The sequence below is a fragment of the Macaca nemestrina genome, chromosome 15, assembly GCF_043159975.1.
Source record: "Macaca nemestrina isolate mMacNem1 chromosome 15, mMacNem.hap1, whole genome shotgun sequence".
NCBI lineage: Eukaryota > Metazoa > Chordata > Mammalia > Primates > Cercopithecidae > Macaca > Macaca nemestrina.
Genome location: NC_092139.1, coordinates 117,630,471 through 117,644,525, shown reverse-complemented (window position 1 = coordinate 117,644,525; position 14,055 = coordinate 117,630,471). Strand labels below are relative to the sequence as shown.

The 14,055-nt window shown below is 48.1% G+C and overlaps 1 protein-coding gene across 3 annotated transcripts in view; it reads right to left on the bottom strand.

The window, feature by feature from the left end:
• Positions 1 to 1,228: 1,228 nt before the first annotated feature.
• Positions 1,229 to 14,055, bottom strand: part of LOC105489772 (zinc finger BED-type containing 4) — a 36,534-nt gene continuing 23,707 nt past the window's right edge. For 2 of the 3 annotated variants that reach the window (XM_011754860.3, XM_011754858.3), the window contains exon 2: positions 1,229 to 6,341. In XM_011754860.3, coding sequence (XP_011753162.2) covers positions 2,497 to 6,012 — 3,516 coding nt within the window. In that variant the 5' untranslated portion in view covers positions 6,013 to 6,341 and the 3' untranslated portion in view covers positions 1,229 to 2,496. Of the gene's footprint in view, positions 6,342 to 9,558; positions 9,672 to 14,055 lie in introns of those variants that run through there. The other variant, XM_011754859.3, reaches the window with a different exon arrangement.

The window sequence follows — 14,055 nt, the reverse complement described above, 5'->3', positions numbered from 1 at the left end:
TTGAATGCCTAGTTTCAACAAACGTCCACCAACCAAATAAAGGGAATGTACAAGATAAAACGACTCTCCCAGTGTCACTCAAGAAGGGCCATATTTCTGTTGAAAAAAAGCAAGCCCTCATTTTTTCCTGCAATCCCCTTTTATACACTCACTGTTACTCAGAACACTTCAACTAAAAACACAGCAGCATGAAGATGAAAGCTTAAAACAAAACATAAAGGCAGGCTAGCTCAAGGACCAGCAAACTTGCTGTTCTGGAAAGGGCCAAACAGTGAGTGTTTTCAGCCTGTTTGGCCCTTTCAGTGGGCCTGTGGCCTCTATCACAACTACTCAATTATCCTGTCGCAGCCTGAAAGTAGCCAAGACAACATGTTAAAAAACAGCTGTGACTGTATTCCAAGAAAGTTTCACTTAGAAAATCGGGCAGAGTGCCGGACTGGGTCCGTGGCTGCAGCTTGCCAATCCTGGATTAGACTATATGCTCTATGAGACCAGAGACTGTGTCCACGGAAATCTCTGTTGCATCCCAGGAACTAGCCCAACCCCTGGAGAAGGGAGAACACTTCGTCCCAGTCCAGTGAACGAGTGGGTACGATTCTGCTACAGTTAGTTGTGCTGGCTTGTTTTGGAGAGAAAATCCATGAAGCTCAATATCCCAAAATTCTAAGGATATTACCATTCCAAATACAATCTTAAGAAACACAGGACTGCAAGCTGGCCGTGGGCACAACTGAGCAAGAACTGTGGCTCCCTCCTATCCTGTCTGTGCATAACCCTTTCTACACCAGGATGACACTGTCCAGAGCTGCTGGCTGCGGAGAGATGGGTGGGCCATGGACCCCACCTCCTCTGCAGCCTCATGGGCACTGTCCCTGACCAGCACTCCTGGGCATTCTGGAAGCAGGCTGTTCTCATAGGAACGAGTGCACAGCTACCAGGTGAGAGGGCACCAGGAAGGGCATGCACAGAGGCTGCGGCCAAGGCAACCCCTCGGAGTGCCCACTGGCTCCTGCATTCTGGCACCACTTGAACAGGAGACCTGGAAAGTCATCACCATGACCGTGATCAGAACTGCTGTTGTAAGAATTACATCTCCACTTCCCCGGAGCCCTGTCTGGGGTTAAGGTGAAATTTCAAATGCTGCCCAAGTATGGGCTCTAGATGATGGACCACAAAGAATATGCCTATTTTCTTATCCTAAAAATAAAAAGCCAGTGTCTGCCAGCACTAGAAAATTGCAAATAAAAAGTTTAATTTCAGAAACTGAGTTCACCATTTATAAATACACTAAAACATAGTCAATGCAAATTTAGATTAAGCGTAGGTACAGTATTTCAACAAAACAACTTTTCTAAAAGGTCGTAGGCAAATGAGTGATCTGTCTCACCCAGAATATTTAATTTGTTTAAAATGAGAAAATGAATCTTTTTTTCTCTGAAGACATAATTGTTAAAAGAATCTGACAACTGATACTTCATTCTGATGTCCTTGGGATTCTAAAATATCCCAGTGATGGCTGCATCTTCCCTATCGTAAAAAAAAAAAAATCTAAACACCTAAGGCTATTCTTACAACTGTAATATAACAAGCTTCTTCCCTGTTAATAAGCCATCGCTTCTAAAAAAACTTTACACAAATGTGATCAAACAAGGGGCTCAGTGCACACATTTCGAAAGACAGCTTCAGAGTGTGGAGATGCTAAAGCGGAGGCGTGGGGGTTTCAGCAGGGACCACCTGCCGTCAGCGTGTCATCGAACGCACTGGCGAAGTGATGAGCACAGTTACAAACGGATCACATTTCAGAGGAGCTGATGATAAACAGTTGGGGTATCTCTGAGTTAACTGACCATGTAAAGCCTGAATGCAGAAACCTGAAATGGGAAAGTTCTCAAAATAAGCTCCATGAAACATCTAAGTTTCGTTTCCAAATGCCACGTCTCTGTCGTAGTAAACAGTTACCTTCCAGAATATTATCTGTACTCCGCGGGACACTTTAGAACCTGCGGTTAAAAACTGCTCAGTCAGGATGGCTTGCCCTCCACCTCCTATTTACAGATTTCATTTGATAGCCACAAAAGCTATTCTGTTGCAATTAAAGCAATACTTAACTAAAATACAGTACCTGATTCGTGGTTTGTACATAATTGAGTAAAAAGCCTACAGAATAAAATTGTTTACATCTTGTCATTCTAGTAAAACAAATTACTAGCCCAAAATTTTAAAAAACTTTACAGTTATGAATTAAAATCTAGTCACCATATTTCATAGTTGACAGGACAAGCTATTTCTAGTGGATGTCTTAATAGAACACCCCGCAAAACCTGGCCTGAAGGAAAAGGGGTAAGGCACGTGGAGACACTGGTGAGCTGGAGGGCGGCCCTGAGAGTGCCTGGTCTGATGTCGTGCACGGCCCTGGGCGGAGCGGGTCACAGACCCGGTACAGGCTGCTAACGCTGGGGCAGCCACGCCTCTGGCCTGGTGGTGCCGTTGTGAGTTTCAATACTGAAAGTATATTAAGGGAAGATTCACTTTCAAAAAGATAAGTTTTTCAAAATGTTCCATCATGAGCCTGGATTGGCCAAGGCTGCCGTTCTCAGTGGGCGTGTTGAACAGCTTTTCTGAAGGGACGATGCTTGGGGGGCAGCCCAAAAATCTGACGGCCAGCGCGGACAGCCCAGGCCAGGACGCCTTCTTCAGGTTCCAGTAGGTGAGCGGGTCACAGCTGTGTTCAAGCACTTCCTCCTCCAGATACGCGAGCACCATGTCTTCAGGCAGCTTTTCTCTTGGGTCTTTCTTCTTCACCTTGGCCACAAGTGACCACAGGCTCTCCTCTGCGGCAGAGTCTTTCGACGGGGAGCCAGCATCACACCTGTGGGAGGCAGCCGCGTCCTCTGAGGTAGAATTCATGAGTTCGAGTTCCCTGATTAAATCCTGCTTGTACTGCTCCGTCTCCTCCTCCGTAAACAGGGAGGCCTTGTAGCGAGGGTCCAGCAGCGTGGCGAAGACGTACCGCGGGTCGTGGAGGGTGGCAGACAGGCGGCTCACCATGGCCTCTTTCAGAGAGCGCAGCATGGTGTCAATGCCCATCGTCTCCTCGAAGAGCATCTCCACCTTCCTGTTGAGGATGTGCACCATGGGGATGACCTGGCTGAGGGTGGACATCTGCGTGCTCATCTCCCGGCTCGCGGCCTCGAAGGGCTTCAGCGCACAGCACACAGACTGCATGACCTCCCACTGGTCACAGCTGATCAGCTCTCGGAAGTTACACTCGACGGACATCTCGTTAATGGCCCTTTTCTGCTCGATGAGCCGCTCGAGCATGTGGAAGGACGTGCTCCACTTGGACGGGACGTCCTGGATGAGGTGGTGCTGGGGCAGCGCATACTCCCTCTGCAGCTCGGCCAGTTTCTCCTTCGCCTTGGGCGACCGGTGCACCCGCTCGCAGATCTTCCGGGCGAGGCTCAGCAGGTTCTGCACCATCCGCTGGCTCTTAATGGCCTCGCTGACGATCAGGTTCACCGTGTGGCTGAAGCACTGCACGCTCGAGTGCTCCCCCTCGCTCAGCGTCTTCCCGATGCTGGGGTTGTCGGTGACAGTGATGCCCACCTGAAGGCCAGTGGAGGTCACCCACGCTTCCCACCAGCACTCCAGCTGCTTCTGAATGCTGTTGCCACTGTAGTCACAGTCCACCTGCGACACGTCCAAGAGCGCCGAGCAGTGGTGGTCGTCGCAGCGCGGCCGGGCCGATGACTCGAAGGAAACCCAGTGGGCCGTGAGGGTCAGGTACTCACGGGTCTGGTTACTCATCCATATTCCAGATGTGAAGTGGATCACACCACTCTCAGCTTCCTTCAGGTGGGACATAATTATCTGCTTCACATTATCATACATACCTGGGATAGCTGTCCTGGAGAAGTAGGAAGGGGCAGGGAGGGAGTACTGAGGTTTCAAGTATTCAAGCAGCCTGTTAAAGCCAACATTGTCTACAAAAGAATATGGCTGGAGGTCAAGTGCAATCATTTCAGCTATGAGACTTGTGATTTTTTTGGCAACTGGGTGAGAATCATAAAACTTCTCATTGGTGTCATCGAAGGAGGAAGCGCCTGATAATTCTGTGCCCCGCGGCACCCGGATGTCCGGAGAGGAAGGCCGCGCCGTCTCTGAGACCTCGGTTTTCAGCACGTTGCTATGGAACCGCTGTAAATGTCTCAGAAGACAGCTGGTGCCCAAGTTAGTCGGCTTCTTCCCCCGGCTGATGGTCCGGCCACAGTGCAAGCACACGACTTTTGTGGAGTCTGCGGAGCAAATAGAAAAATGATTCCACAGTTTTGAGGTCTTTTTACTATTAACAGGAAACATAACTTGATGGTTTTTTGTGACCACTGTTGGCAAGTCAGTCAGTTTGGAAGAGGAACTTTCTGCAGAGGCCAAAGTGGCATACGGAGAGTTTGCCAGACTGGCACCCAGAAAGCCCTTCTGGCTCCCGACAACTTCTGGGTGGCGTCGGTAGAGATGTCTCATCAGGCAACTGGTGCCCACGTCACCCTTCTTCCCCCGGCTGATGGCGCAGCCGCAGTACCGACACTCGGCCTTGAGGCTGTCCGTGGGCGCCAGGGAGAAGTGATGCCAGACCTCCGACTTCAGTCTCTTCATGACCTTTTTATTCTGCTGGAAGACGGCGCCAGATTCAAACAATCTAGGACTCAGCCCGTCAGCCTGCTGCTTCTCGGGAGAGGACGCCGAGGCCTCCCCCACGTCGTCGGAAGACGAGAGGGCCGCCGCGTCTTCCATCAGCCCATCTCCAGGGTTCAAGTGAGACTGCAGGTCCTCAGTCAGCCTGTCAGGGGAGGAGGAGGCCGAAGGGGACTCTCTGACCAGCTTTACCGGAGACGAGGACACAGAGCTGAGCTCCCCCTCTGGCGGCAGCAAGGAAGGCAGCAGGGTGGGAGGCGTGGAGTACAGAGGCGGGATGCCCGTGCCCCCGTTCTCCTGCAGCACGATGGCGCGGTGTGCTCTCCACATGTGCCTGATGAGGCAGCTTGTGCCCAGGTCCTTCCCGTTCTTCCCCCGGCTGAACTCGTTCATGCAGTGAATGCAGACGGCTTTGGAGTTGTCCAGTGGTGACAGGTAGAAGTGCTTCCAGACAGCGGACCTTCTCCTAGACCCGGAGGTGCTCTTTGGAAGTGGAAGGCTCTTCTCCGCTAAGTTCTCTGCAGTTTCATCGTAATGGAGAGCAGGGAGGTGGGGAGACGCCCCTACCAGGGCTTCTTCTCTGCCGCACTTCTCTGAAACGGACATGTCAGAGGAGATTTCTTCAGAAGAAACTACAGACACAGACTCCTCTGTTATTCGATCGGGGGACGGGATCTTAGATGTCACTTTCTGGACAAGTTTGATGGGTGAGAGGATGGTGCTGAGGTCGCCCGTGTCCGCAGGCTGCGGTGGAAGCAGGAGGGAGGGAGAGGGGAACGAGGACACGGCAGACACGCTGCCGTTTTCCTGAATGAGCACGGTCGGGTGTGCGCGCCTCACGTGCCTCATGAGACAACTGGTACTCAAGTCTTTCTCGTTTTTGCCTCTGCTGAACTCTTTCACACAGTACATGCATATTGCTTTAGTGCTGTCTCGGGGAGAGATAAAAAAATGCTTCCAGGCTGGAGACTTCTTCCTGGAGCTCATGTTCCGGCTGGAAAGGAGGCTCTGGGTCACGGCCTCCATGGCCACGTCGTAGAGGGTGCTGCTGTACTGGGAGAACAGCGCGCCATAGTCGTCCTCACTCTCTGCAGACAAGTACTTCCCTGGGGGCTTGCAGCTGCAGCCCGTCCCGCCGAGGCCCGCTCGCTCCCCACCGCTGTCCGTCTGCTTCATGTCCTGCTGCTCACTTTTAAAGTCCATTCTTTCCAAACTATCAGGAGGAATTCCATCATCATCTTCCTCTTCTATTTTAAACTTTATTTTGTCAGAAACGAAATCACCGTCCTCTTTGGGACAAGTTTTCAAGTTATTCTCCATGACTGACCATAACTACTCTGGCTGTGTCTTAGGTTCGTAAAAAACTGATCCAAATGCTCATTTGTGCCCCCGAATGTAGATTATCTTCACTTTTTCATCATAATTCCATCTTTCAGGATGTTCCTATAAATATGGCTAATCATAAATAGTACTGAAAAAAAGAATCTGTGACTCATGGTCTTTGAGCATAGATCACTGCTTTCCAGGAGTCCTGCTACTAAATCCTCATGGTGTAGACGACGATGTGTGCAGCAGAGACGGGCTTCTGGTCCTGAGGACAGGATCTGCCTGGTCATCTTGAGAGCATACACGTGACCCTTGTGCATTACCTGTAAGAGATGAAATCAAATTAAGCACGGAACTAAATCACACATTTTAATCTCTATCATCATGGCTACATCAGCCTAAATATGTGTAGAAAAAAACTGTACAATGGAAAACTGGAATAGAAAAACTTGTTCCTTGACTTCCTGCAATCCATTTACGCAGTGAAAATACTCCCAAATTGTAAAATAAGCAAAAAATAGAGACATGAAAAATATGCAAGTGGCCTATTAATAAAGGATTGGGGAACATGAACTAAAACCTAGAATGGTATAAAGAGGTTGCTTCATCTAGAATTTATACCCTCATCCTTCAAACAGTTCACGAGAGGTACTCACAGCTGTTACAATCAGCAAAGCTGAATTCCTTGAAAGCAATTCATCCTACCTTGCTAGAAGACCTGATACATGAAATACGAATTAGAAAAACTCCAGCTAACGTATGAAATCATCAACCCGGACGAAAAGCTGAATATAAAATGGACTATGGTGGTTCCTGCATCTAAGAATGGAAAGATGTCCTGTGGGTATAAACCGCTTCCAGCCTGTCCTTCTGTCACCCATTCAATGCCCCGTCCCCAAGTGACGCTGCGTCGTGCTGGAAAACGCGGCTGAGAGGAGACAGTCACGGGACCCGACAGCCAAGAACCACAAGATTCCAGCTATGGTAAATGCTGGAAGTGAAGGAACATGGTGTTACAAAGACAGGAGAGAACAGGGGCAGGAGCTGTAAGGGTGTAACTGAGCTGAAGCTCAGAGGACGATGGAGTCACCTGGGGTAGGAGAACCCAGTTTAATAAGGAACTAAAACCAAGTAGCAACAAAAACATGTTTTCAGTAATATGGCAGCATAAATATCCTGTAATAAAGCCAGACTCTAGAAAACCTCCAACAAACTTTTTTTGAAGAGACGGAGTCTCACTGTCACCCAGGTTGGACTTCCTGGGCATGAGCCCTCCTCCCGACTCAGCCTCCCAAAGTGCTGGAGTTACAGGCGTGAGCCAATGCGCCCACCACAAACTTACTTTATAAGGTATTACTGGGCATGCCAGAAAGTGGGAGAATTCTTCAAGGGAGTGGCAAATGGGCAGGAGAGGTGCGCCATCCCCAGCCTGGCCAGCATGGGTCACCCCCACAGGGAGGAGCTGAACCTGACATTCCTCCACCATGCAGGAACCAAGAACTGAAGTCACCACATCATGTATTTTCTAAACCAGGGCATTTCTGAGAGTGAAAGGGAGCTATTAATAATACTGCTGGGGGCTGGGCGCGGTGGCTCATGCCTGTAATCCCAGCACTTTGGGAGGCCGAGGTGGGTGGATCATGAGGTCAGGAGATTGAGACCATCCTGGCTAACACGGTGAAACCCCGTCTCTACTAAAAATGCAAAAAGTTAGCCGGGTGTGGCGGCGGGCACCTGTAGTCCCAGCTGCTCAGGAGGCTGAGGCAGGAGAATGGCGTGAACCCGGGAGGCGGAGCTTGCAGTGAACGGAGATCGCACCACTGCACTCCAGCCTGGGCGACTGAGCGAGACTCCGTCTCAAAAAAAAAATAATAATAATAATACTGCTGGGGAAACAGGCTTAAGCCAAACCTATCTGTGGCAAAGCAAGATGTATGGTTGCCCTAAAAAGTGTTCCAAGGTTAATAAAAACTGCTAGCTTCCACCAGAAATAAATGCAGGTTCTTTCTGAAAAGCATTCCCAATAATAAGTTCTACAAAGTATAGCCAGATAGAAAAGAAAAATAAAAGATTAACACAGGCCAGGCATGGTGGCTCATGCCTGTAACCCTAGTACTTGGGAGGCTGAGGTGGGAAGACCGCTTGAAATCACGAGTTTGAGATCCGCCTGGGCAAAAACACAAGACCCTCTTCTCTACAAAAAAAAAAAAAAAAAAGCCGAGTATGGTGAGCCTGTAGTCCCAAGCTACTCCAGAACTCAGGAGGCTGAGGTCGGAGGATCACTTGAGGGCAGGAGTTTGAAGACTAGCCTGAGTAATAGTGAAACTCTGTCTTTACAAACAAAACAAAATTAGCCAGGTGCAGTGGTGTGTGCCTGTATCTCAGCTACTTCGAAAACTGAGGAGGCATGATGATTTCAACCCCAAAATTTGACGCTATGGTGAGCTATGATTGTGCCACTGCACTCCAGCCTGGCCAACAGTGAGATCCTGTCTCAAAAAAAACAGCAACTGTCTTTTTTTTTGAGACAGAGTCTCGCTGTGTCCCCCAGGCTGGAGTGCAGTGGCGCGATCTCGGCTCACTGCAAGCTCCACCTCCCAGGTTCACGCCATTCTCCTGCCTCAGCCTCCCGAGTAGCTGGGATTACAGGCGCCCGCCACCTCGCCCGGCTAATTTTTTGTATTTTTAGTAGAGACAGGGTTTCACCGTGTTAGCCAGGATGGTCTCGATCTCCTGACCTCATGATCTGCCCACCTCGGCCTCCCAAAGTGCTGGGATTACAGGCGTGAGCCACTGCGCCCAGCCAACAGCAACTGTATTTCTATAGATTAATTAGAAAATGACAAAAAAAAAATTTGTTTGAGATGGATCACTCTGTCGCCCAGGCTGCAGTGTGCAGCAGCACAATCTCAGCTCACCGTGACCTCCGCTTACTGGGTTCGAGTGATTCTCCTGCCTCAGCCTCCCACGTGTGTGTGTGCCATGACACCCGGCTAATTCCTTTTGTATTTTTAGTAGAGACGGGGTTTCCCCATGTTGGCCAGGCTAGTCTTGAACTCCTGACCTCAAGTGATCCACCCACTTCAGCCTCCCAAAGTGTTGGGTTTACAGGCGGGAGCCACTGTGCCTGGCCAGAAAATGAAACATTTTAAAATTCCACATATAATGTCCAAAAGCATGAAAGCATGAAATAAGAGGTGAATTTTAAAAAATATGTACAAGACCTGTATACTGAAAGCTGCAAAACACTGCCGAGAGAAATTAAAGGCTTAAATAGATGGGGAAATATACCAAGTTCATGGATTAGAAAACTCAATGTTGATATCAGTATTTTCCCAAATTGACCTATAAATTCAGTATGCTCCCAGTCAAGATTCCCAAATGCTTTTTGCAGTAGCTGATAAACAGAAGTCTAAAATTGACACGGAAATACGAAGAGTCGGGAATAAATAAAATTATTTTGGAAAGAAAGAACAAAGCTGGACTCACAGTCACTTCCACTTCTAGCCACGATGAATATAACAAGGAAACCAGGTTTACCTCAGACAACTCATAAGCCAGGCGCCGTGCACGAAGCGACGTTTTCAGACACTGGAGAAGAGAACGCACAGGACGGCGATCACAGAAGTGCGAAAGCTGAAGAGGGAGCCGCCGGCCCTCGCTCGCGGCGGGCCCTCCTGGCTTCCAGGCTGCGGGGCGGGGAGTGGAGCTCGGCAGAGCCCGCGGTCTGGAGCACGTCCCGAGCGCCGGGAGGAGGGAGCCCCGCAGACCTGCGGAGGATCCTCGTGTCTTTGGCTCAATACTGATCTGCATCGGCATTCGAGGAAACCACCTCAGAGAACCAACGGGAAAAAGAACCACCAGGGCTCCCTGGAGGCTGGGAACAGCCGGCGTTTCCACCACCGGGAGTGGACGACAGCAGGCTCAGAAGGGTCCGGACTGAACAGGGGTTCACAACAACGGCCCCTCTTTTTTAGGAGCCACCCGAACACGGCTTAAACGCCAGCCTCAAGAGGAGGAAATGGTCTATGACCAACTTTACTGCAACCTAAAACAAGTCTCAACAGCATTTAAAGGGATATAACAAAATCCTGCATCCAGTAAAGTAAAATCCAAGATGGCTGACAAACAAAACCAACTAGACATGCAATGAAGCGGGAAACACAACCTCTGACCAGAAGAAAAACCAACCAATAGAAACAGGCCCAGACACTGCGCCGTGGAAAAACCAACCAATAGAAACAGGCCCAGACACTGAGCCAGAGAAAAACCAACCAATAGAAACAGGCCCAGACACTGACCAGGAGAAAAACCAACCAATAGAAACAGGCCCAGACACTGACCAGGAGAAAAACCAACCAATAGAAACAGGCCCAGACATAAGACATTAAAACAGCTATTGTAAGACTGGATATAGTGGTGTGTGCCTGGGCAATATGGCAAAACACTGTCTCTGCAAAAAAAAAAAAAATACAAAAATTAGGCTGGGTTTGCTGGCTCACGCCTGTAATCCCAGCACTTTGGGAGGCTGAGGCAGACGGATCAACTGAGTTCAGGAGTTTGAGACCAGCCTGGCCAATATGGCGAAACTGGTCTCTACTAAAAATACAAAAATTAGTTGGGCGTGATGGTGGGTGCCTGTAATCCCAGGTACTTGGGAGGCTGAGGCAGGAGAATCACTTGAACTCAGAAGGTGGAGGCTGCAGTGAGCCGAGATCGCTCCACTGCACTCCCGCTTTGTTTTTTTTTTTTTTTTTTGAGATGGAGTCTCCCTCTGTGGCCAGGCTGGAGTGCAGTGGCACAATCTCCGCTCACTGCAACCTCCACCTCCCGAGTTCAAGTGATTCTCCTGCCTCAGCCTTCCAAGTAGCTGGGAGTACAGGCACCCACCACCATGCTCAGCTAATTTTTTTGTATTATGAGTAGAGATGGGGTTTTACAATGTTGGCCATGATGGTCTCGATCTCTTGACCTCGTGATCTGCACGCCTCCCAAAGTGCTGGGATTACAGGTGTGAGCCACCATGCCCAGCCCACTCCGGGCTCATTTTTGTTTTGTTTTGTTTTGTTTTGAGACGGAGTCTCGCTCTGTCGCCCAGGCTGGAGTGCAGTGGCCGGATCTCGGCTCACTGCAAGCTCCGCCTCCCGGGTTCACGCCATTCTCCTGCCTCAGCCTCCCGAGTAGCTGGGACTACAGGCGCCCGCCACCTCGCCCGGCTGATTTTTTGTATTTTTAGTAGAGACGGGGTTTCACCGCGTTAGCCAAGATGGTCTCAATCTCCTGACCTCGTGATCCGCCCGTCTCGGCCTCCCAAAGTGCTGGGATTACAGGCGTGAGCCACCGCACCCGGCCCATTTTTGTATTTTTAGTAGAGATAGGGTTTCAGCATGTTTGCCAGGCTGGTCTCAAACTCCTGACCAGGTGATCCACCCACCTCGTCTTCTAATTCTCTTACTAGTGTATTTTGAAGAGCACAAGTTTTTACTTTTGATGAAGTCCACTTCACTCATTTTTTTATGGATTGTGCTGTTGGGCTTGTATCCAAAGAAATCTTTGCCTAATTCAAAGATTTTCTTCTGTGTTGTCTTTTAGAAGTTTTACAGTTTTATATTTAGATCTTTGAGGGATTCAAGTTCATTTTTTTTGCACACGGATGTCTAACTGTTCCAACACAATTTGTTGAAAGAACAATCCTTTCGCCATTAAGTGCCCATGTAACTCTGTTAAGAATTGGTTGCTTGCATATGTATGGATCTATTTCTGGATTCTCTATTCGTTCCTCCAATCTCTTCTTCAGTGATTATACTGACCACATAATCCAGCTATTCCACCCCTAGTTACTATTACTCCTAGAGAAATGAAAACCTATCTCTGTATGAAGAAATTTTTTTTTCTTTTGAGACAGAGGCTCACTCTGTCACCCAGGCTGGAGTGCAGTGGTGCGTTGGCTCACTGCAACCTCCGCCTCCCGGGTTCAAATGATTCTCCTGCGTCAGCCTCCCGAGTAGCTGGAAGATGCCTGTCACCACACCCGCTAATTTTTGTATTTTTAGTAGAGACAGTGTTTCACCATGTTGGTCAGGCTGGTCTTGAATTCCTGACCTCAGGTGATCTGCCCATCTCGGCCTCCCAAAGTGCTGGGATTACAGGCCTGAGCCAACACGCCCAGCCTCTGTATGAAGACTTACATATAAAATTCACAGCAGCTTTATATGTAATATCTAAAAACTAGAAGACAAATTGTGATATATCCCTACAATGGATCATTACGCAGCAACAACAAAAGAATGAATGGATACATGCAACACGGATGAATCTGGAAACAATCATGCAAAGTACGGAAAGCGAACGGGCAAATCTGTGATTGGGGGAGGAGGGGCCCCGAGGGGCACAAGACACAGTCAGTGTGTCCATGCTGCATGCAGGATGGGTTTATGGATGAGCAAGCATAACGTTCACAGCAGCTGTTTATGCATAATATATGGATATGGATATATATCAGATTATGCACTGTAAATATGTGTGGTTTATTGTATATCAATTATATCCAAATAAAGCTGTTTTTTAGGCCAGGAGCGGTGGCTCACACCTGTAATCCCAGCACTTTGGGAGGCCAAGGCGGGGTGGGGATCATATGAGGTCAGGAGTTCAAGACCAGCCTGGCCAACATGGTGAAACCCCGTCTCTACTAAAAATACAAAAATTAGCCAGGCGTGGTGGTACATATCTGTAATACTAGCTACCTGGGAGGCTGAGGCAGGAGAATCATTTGAGCCTGGGAGGTGGAGGTTGCAGTGAGCTGAGATCGAGCCACTGCACTCCAGCCTGGGCGACAGAGCAAGACTCCGTCTCAAAATAAATAAATAAATAAATAATAAAGCTGTGTTTTTAGAGAGACAGGGATTGTCAGACTGAATAAAAAAGCAAGACTTCCTATATGCTGCCTACAAGAAACACGCTTTAAACATAAAGACACATAGCTTAATCCTTCTCTCGTTTAGGAAAAAAAATTGCAGCTCACTGCCAGCGCTCATTTACTTTTACATAAACACACTCTTTGAGGCTGAAGTAAATCTGACTGATTTTCAATGTGAAAATAAAACATAAAAACTGTTCTTGGAATTATTTCTAAACAGAACTAACATCAGAGTCATCTGAATCATCAGAATCATCTATTTTGGAAAAACTGGATTCATCAAAGGAATCTTTGGCCAGCAACTGAGAATGATGTTAACACCATGCGTGGGAACGCTGTGTCTTCTGGGATTTGACGCTTTCAGCAACTGAGAATCCCTATATTTTGTAAATGGAAATACCACGACTAAAAACAGAATGCCGTAAATAGAATGAGGTCTTTTGTTTCCAAAGTCGACATACTTGAGCAACGCAGAAGTCATCAGGAAAACGAGAGATTTCGTGGCAAACTTATCTCGGGGTAAACGCTGCAGCTGCAAGCACTCCCAGTGAGTGTTCTCGGGGCAAACAGGAGAAGAGTTTAAAACAAATGGATGGGAAAAGGTACACCACGTTAATACAAACCGAGAGAAAGCTGGAGTGGCGATATTAACACCGGGCAAAGATTCAAGAATAACATACTAAATACAATAAACAACATCACAAAATTACAAGGGGGTCAATTCATTCAGAACGCATTCTCCCAAAGGGGCATCTACCTGCAAAGAGACCTTCAAAACACATGAAGCAAAGCTGACGGAACTAATGGGAGACAAGATAAGTCACCATCACAGATGGAGATTTCCACAGAACTATTCAGTAAGTAACTGAACAAGTACATAAAAATCAGTAAAGACACGGAAGATTCAAATCAACACTATTATCCAAGTTAACCTAACGGACGTTTATTGAGCAGACCAACAACAACAGAATACACATTATTTACAAGTGTACACAAAACCTCCACCAAGACAGACTCTTCTCTGGACAATAAAGCAAACCTCAATACATTTAAAAGAACCAAAATCAGAGAACGGTTTCTGACAAGGGAACTGAATAAAAACTCAGCAATAGAATAACATC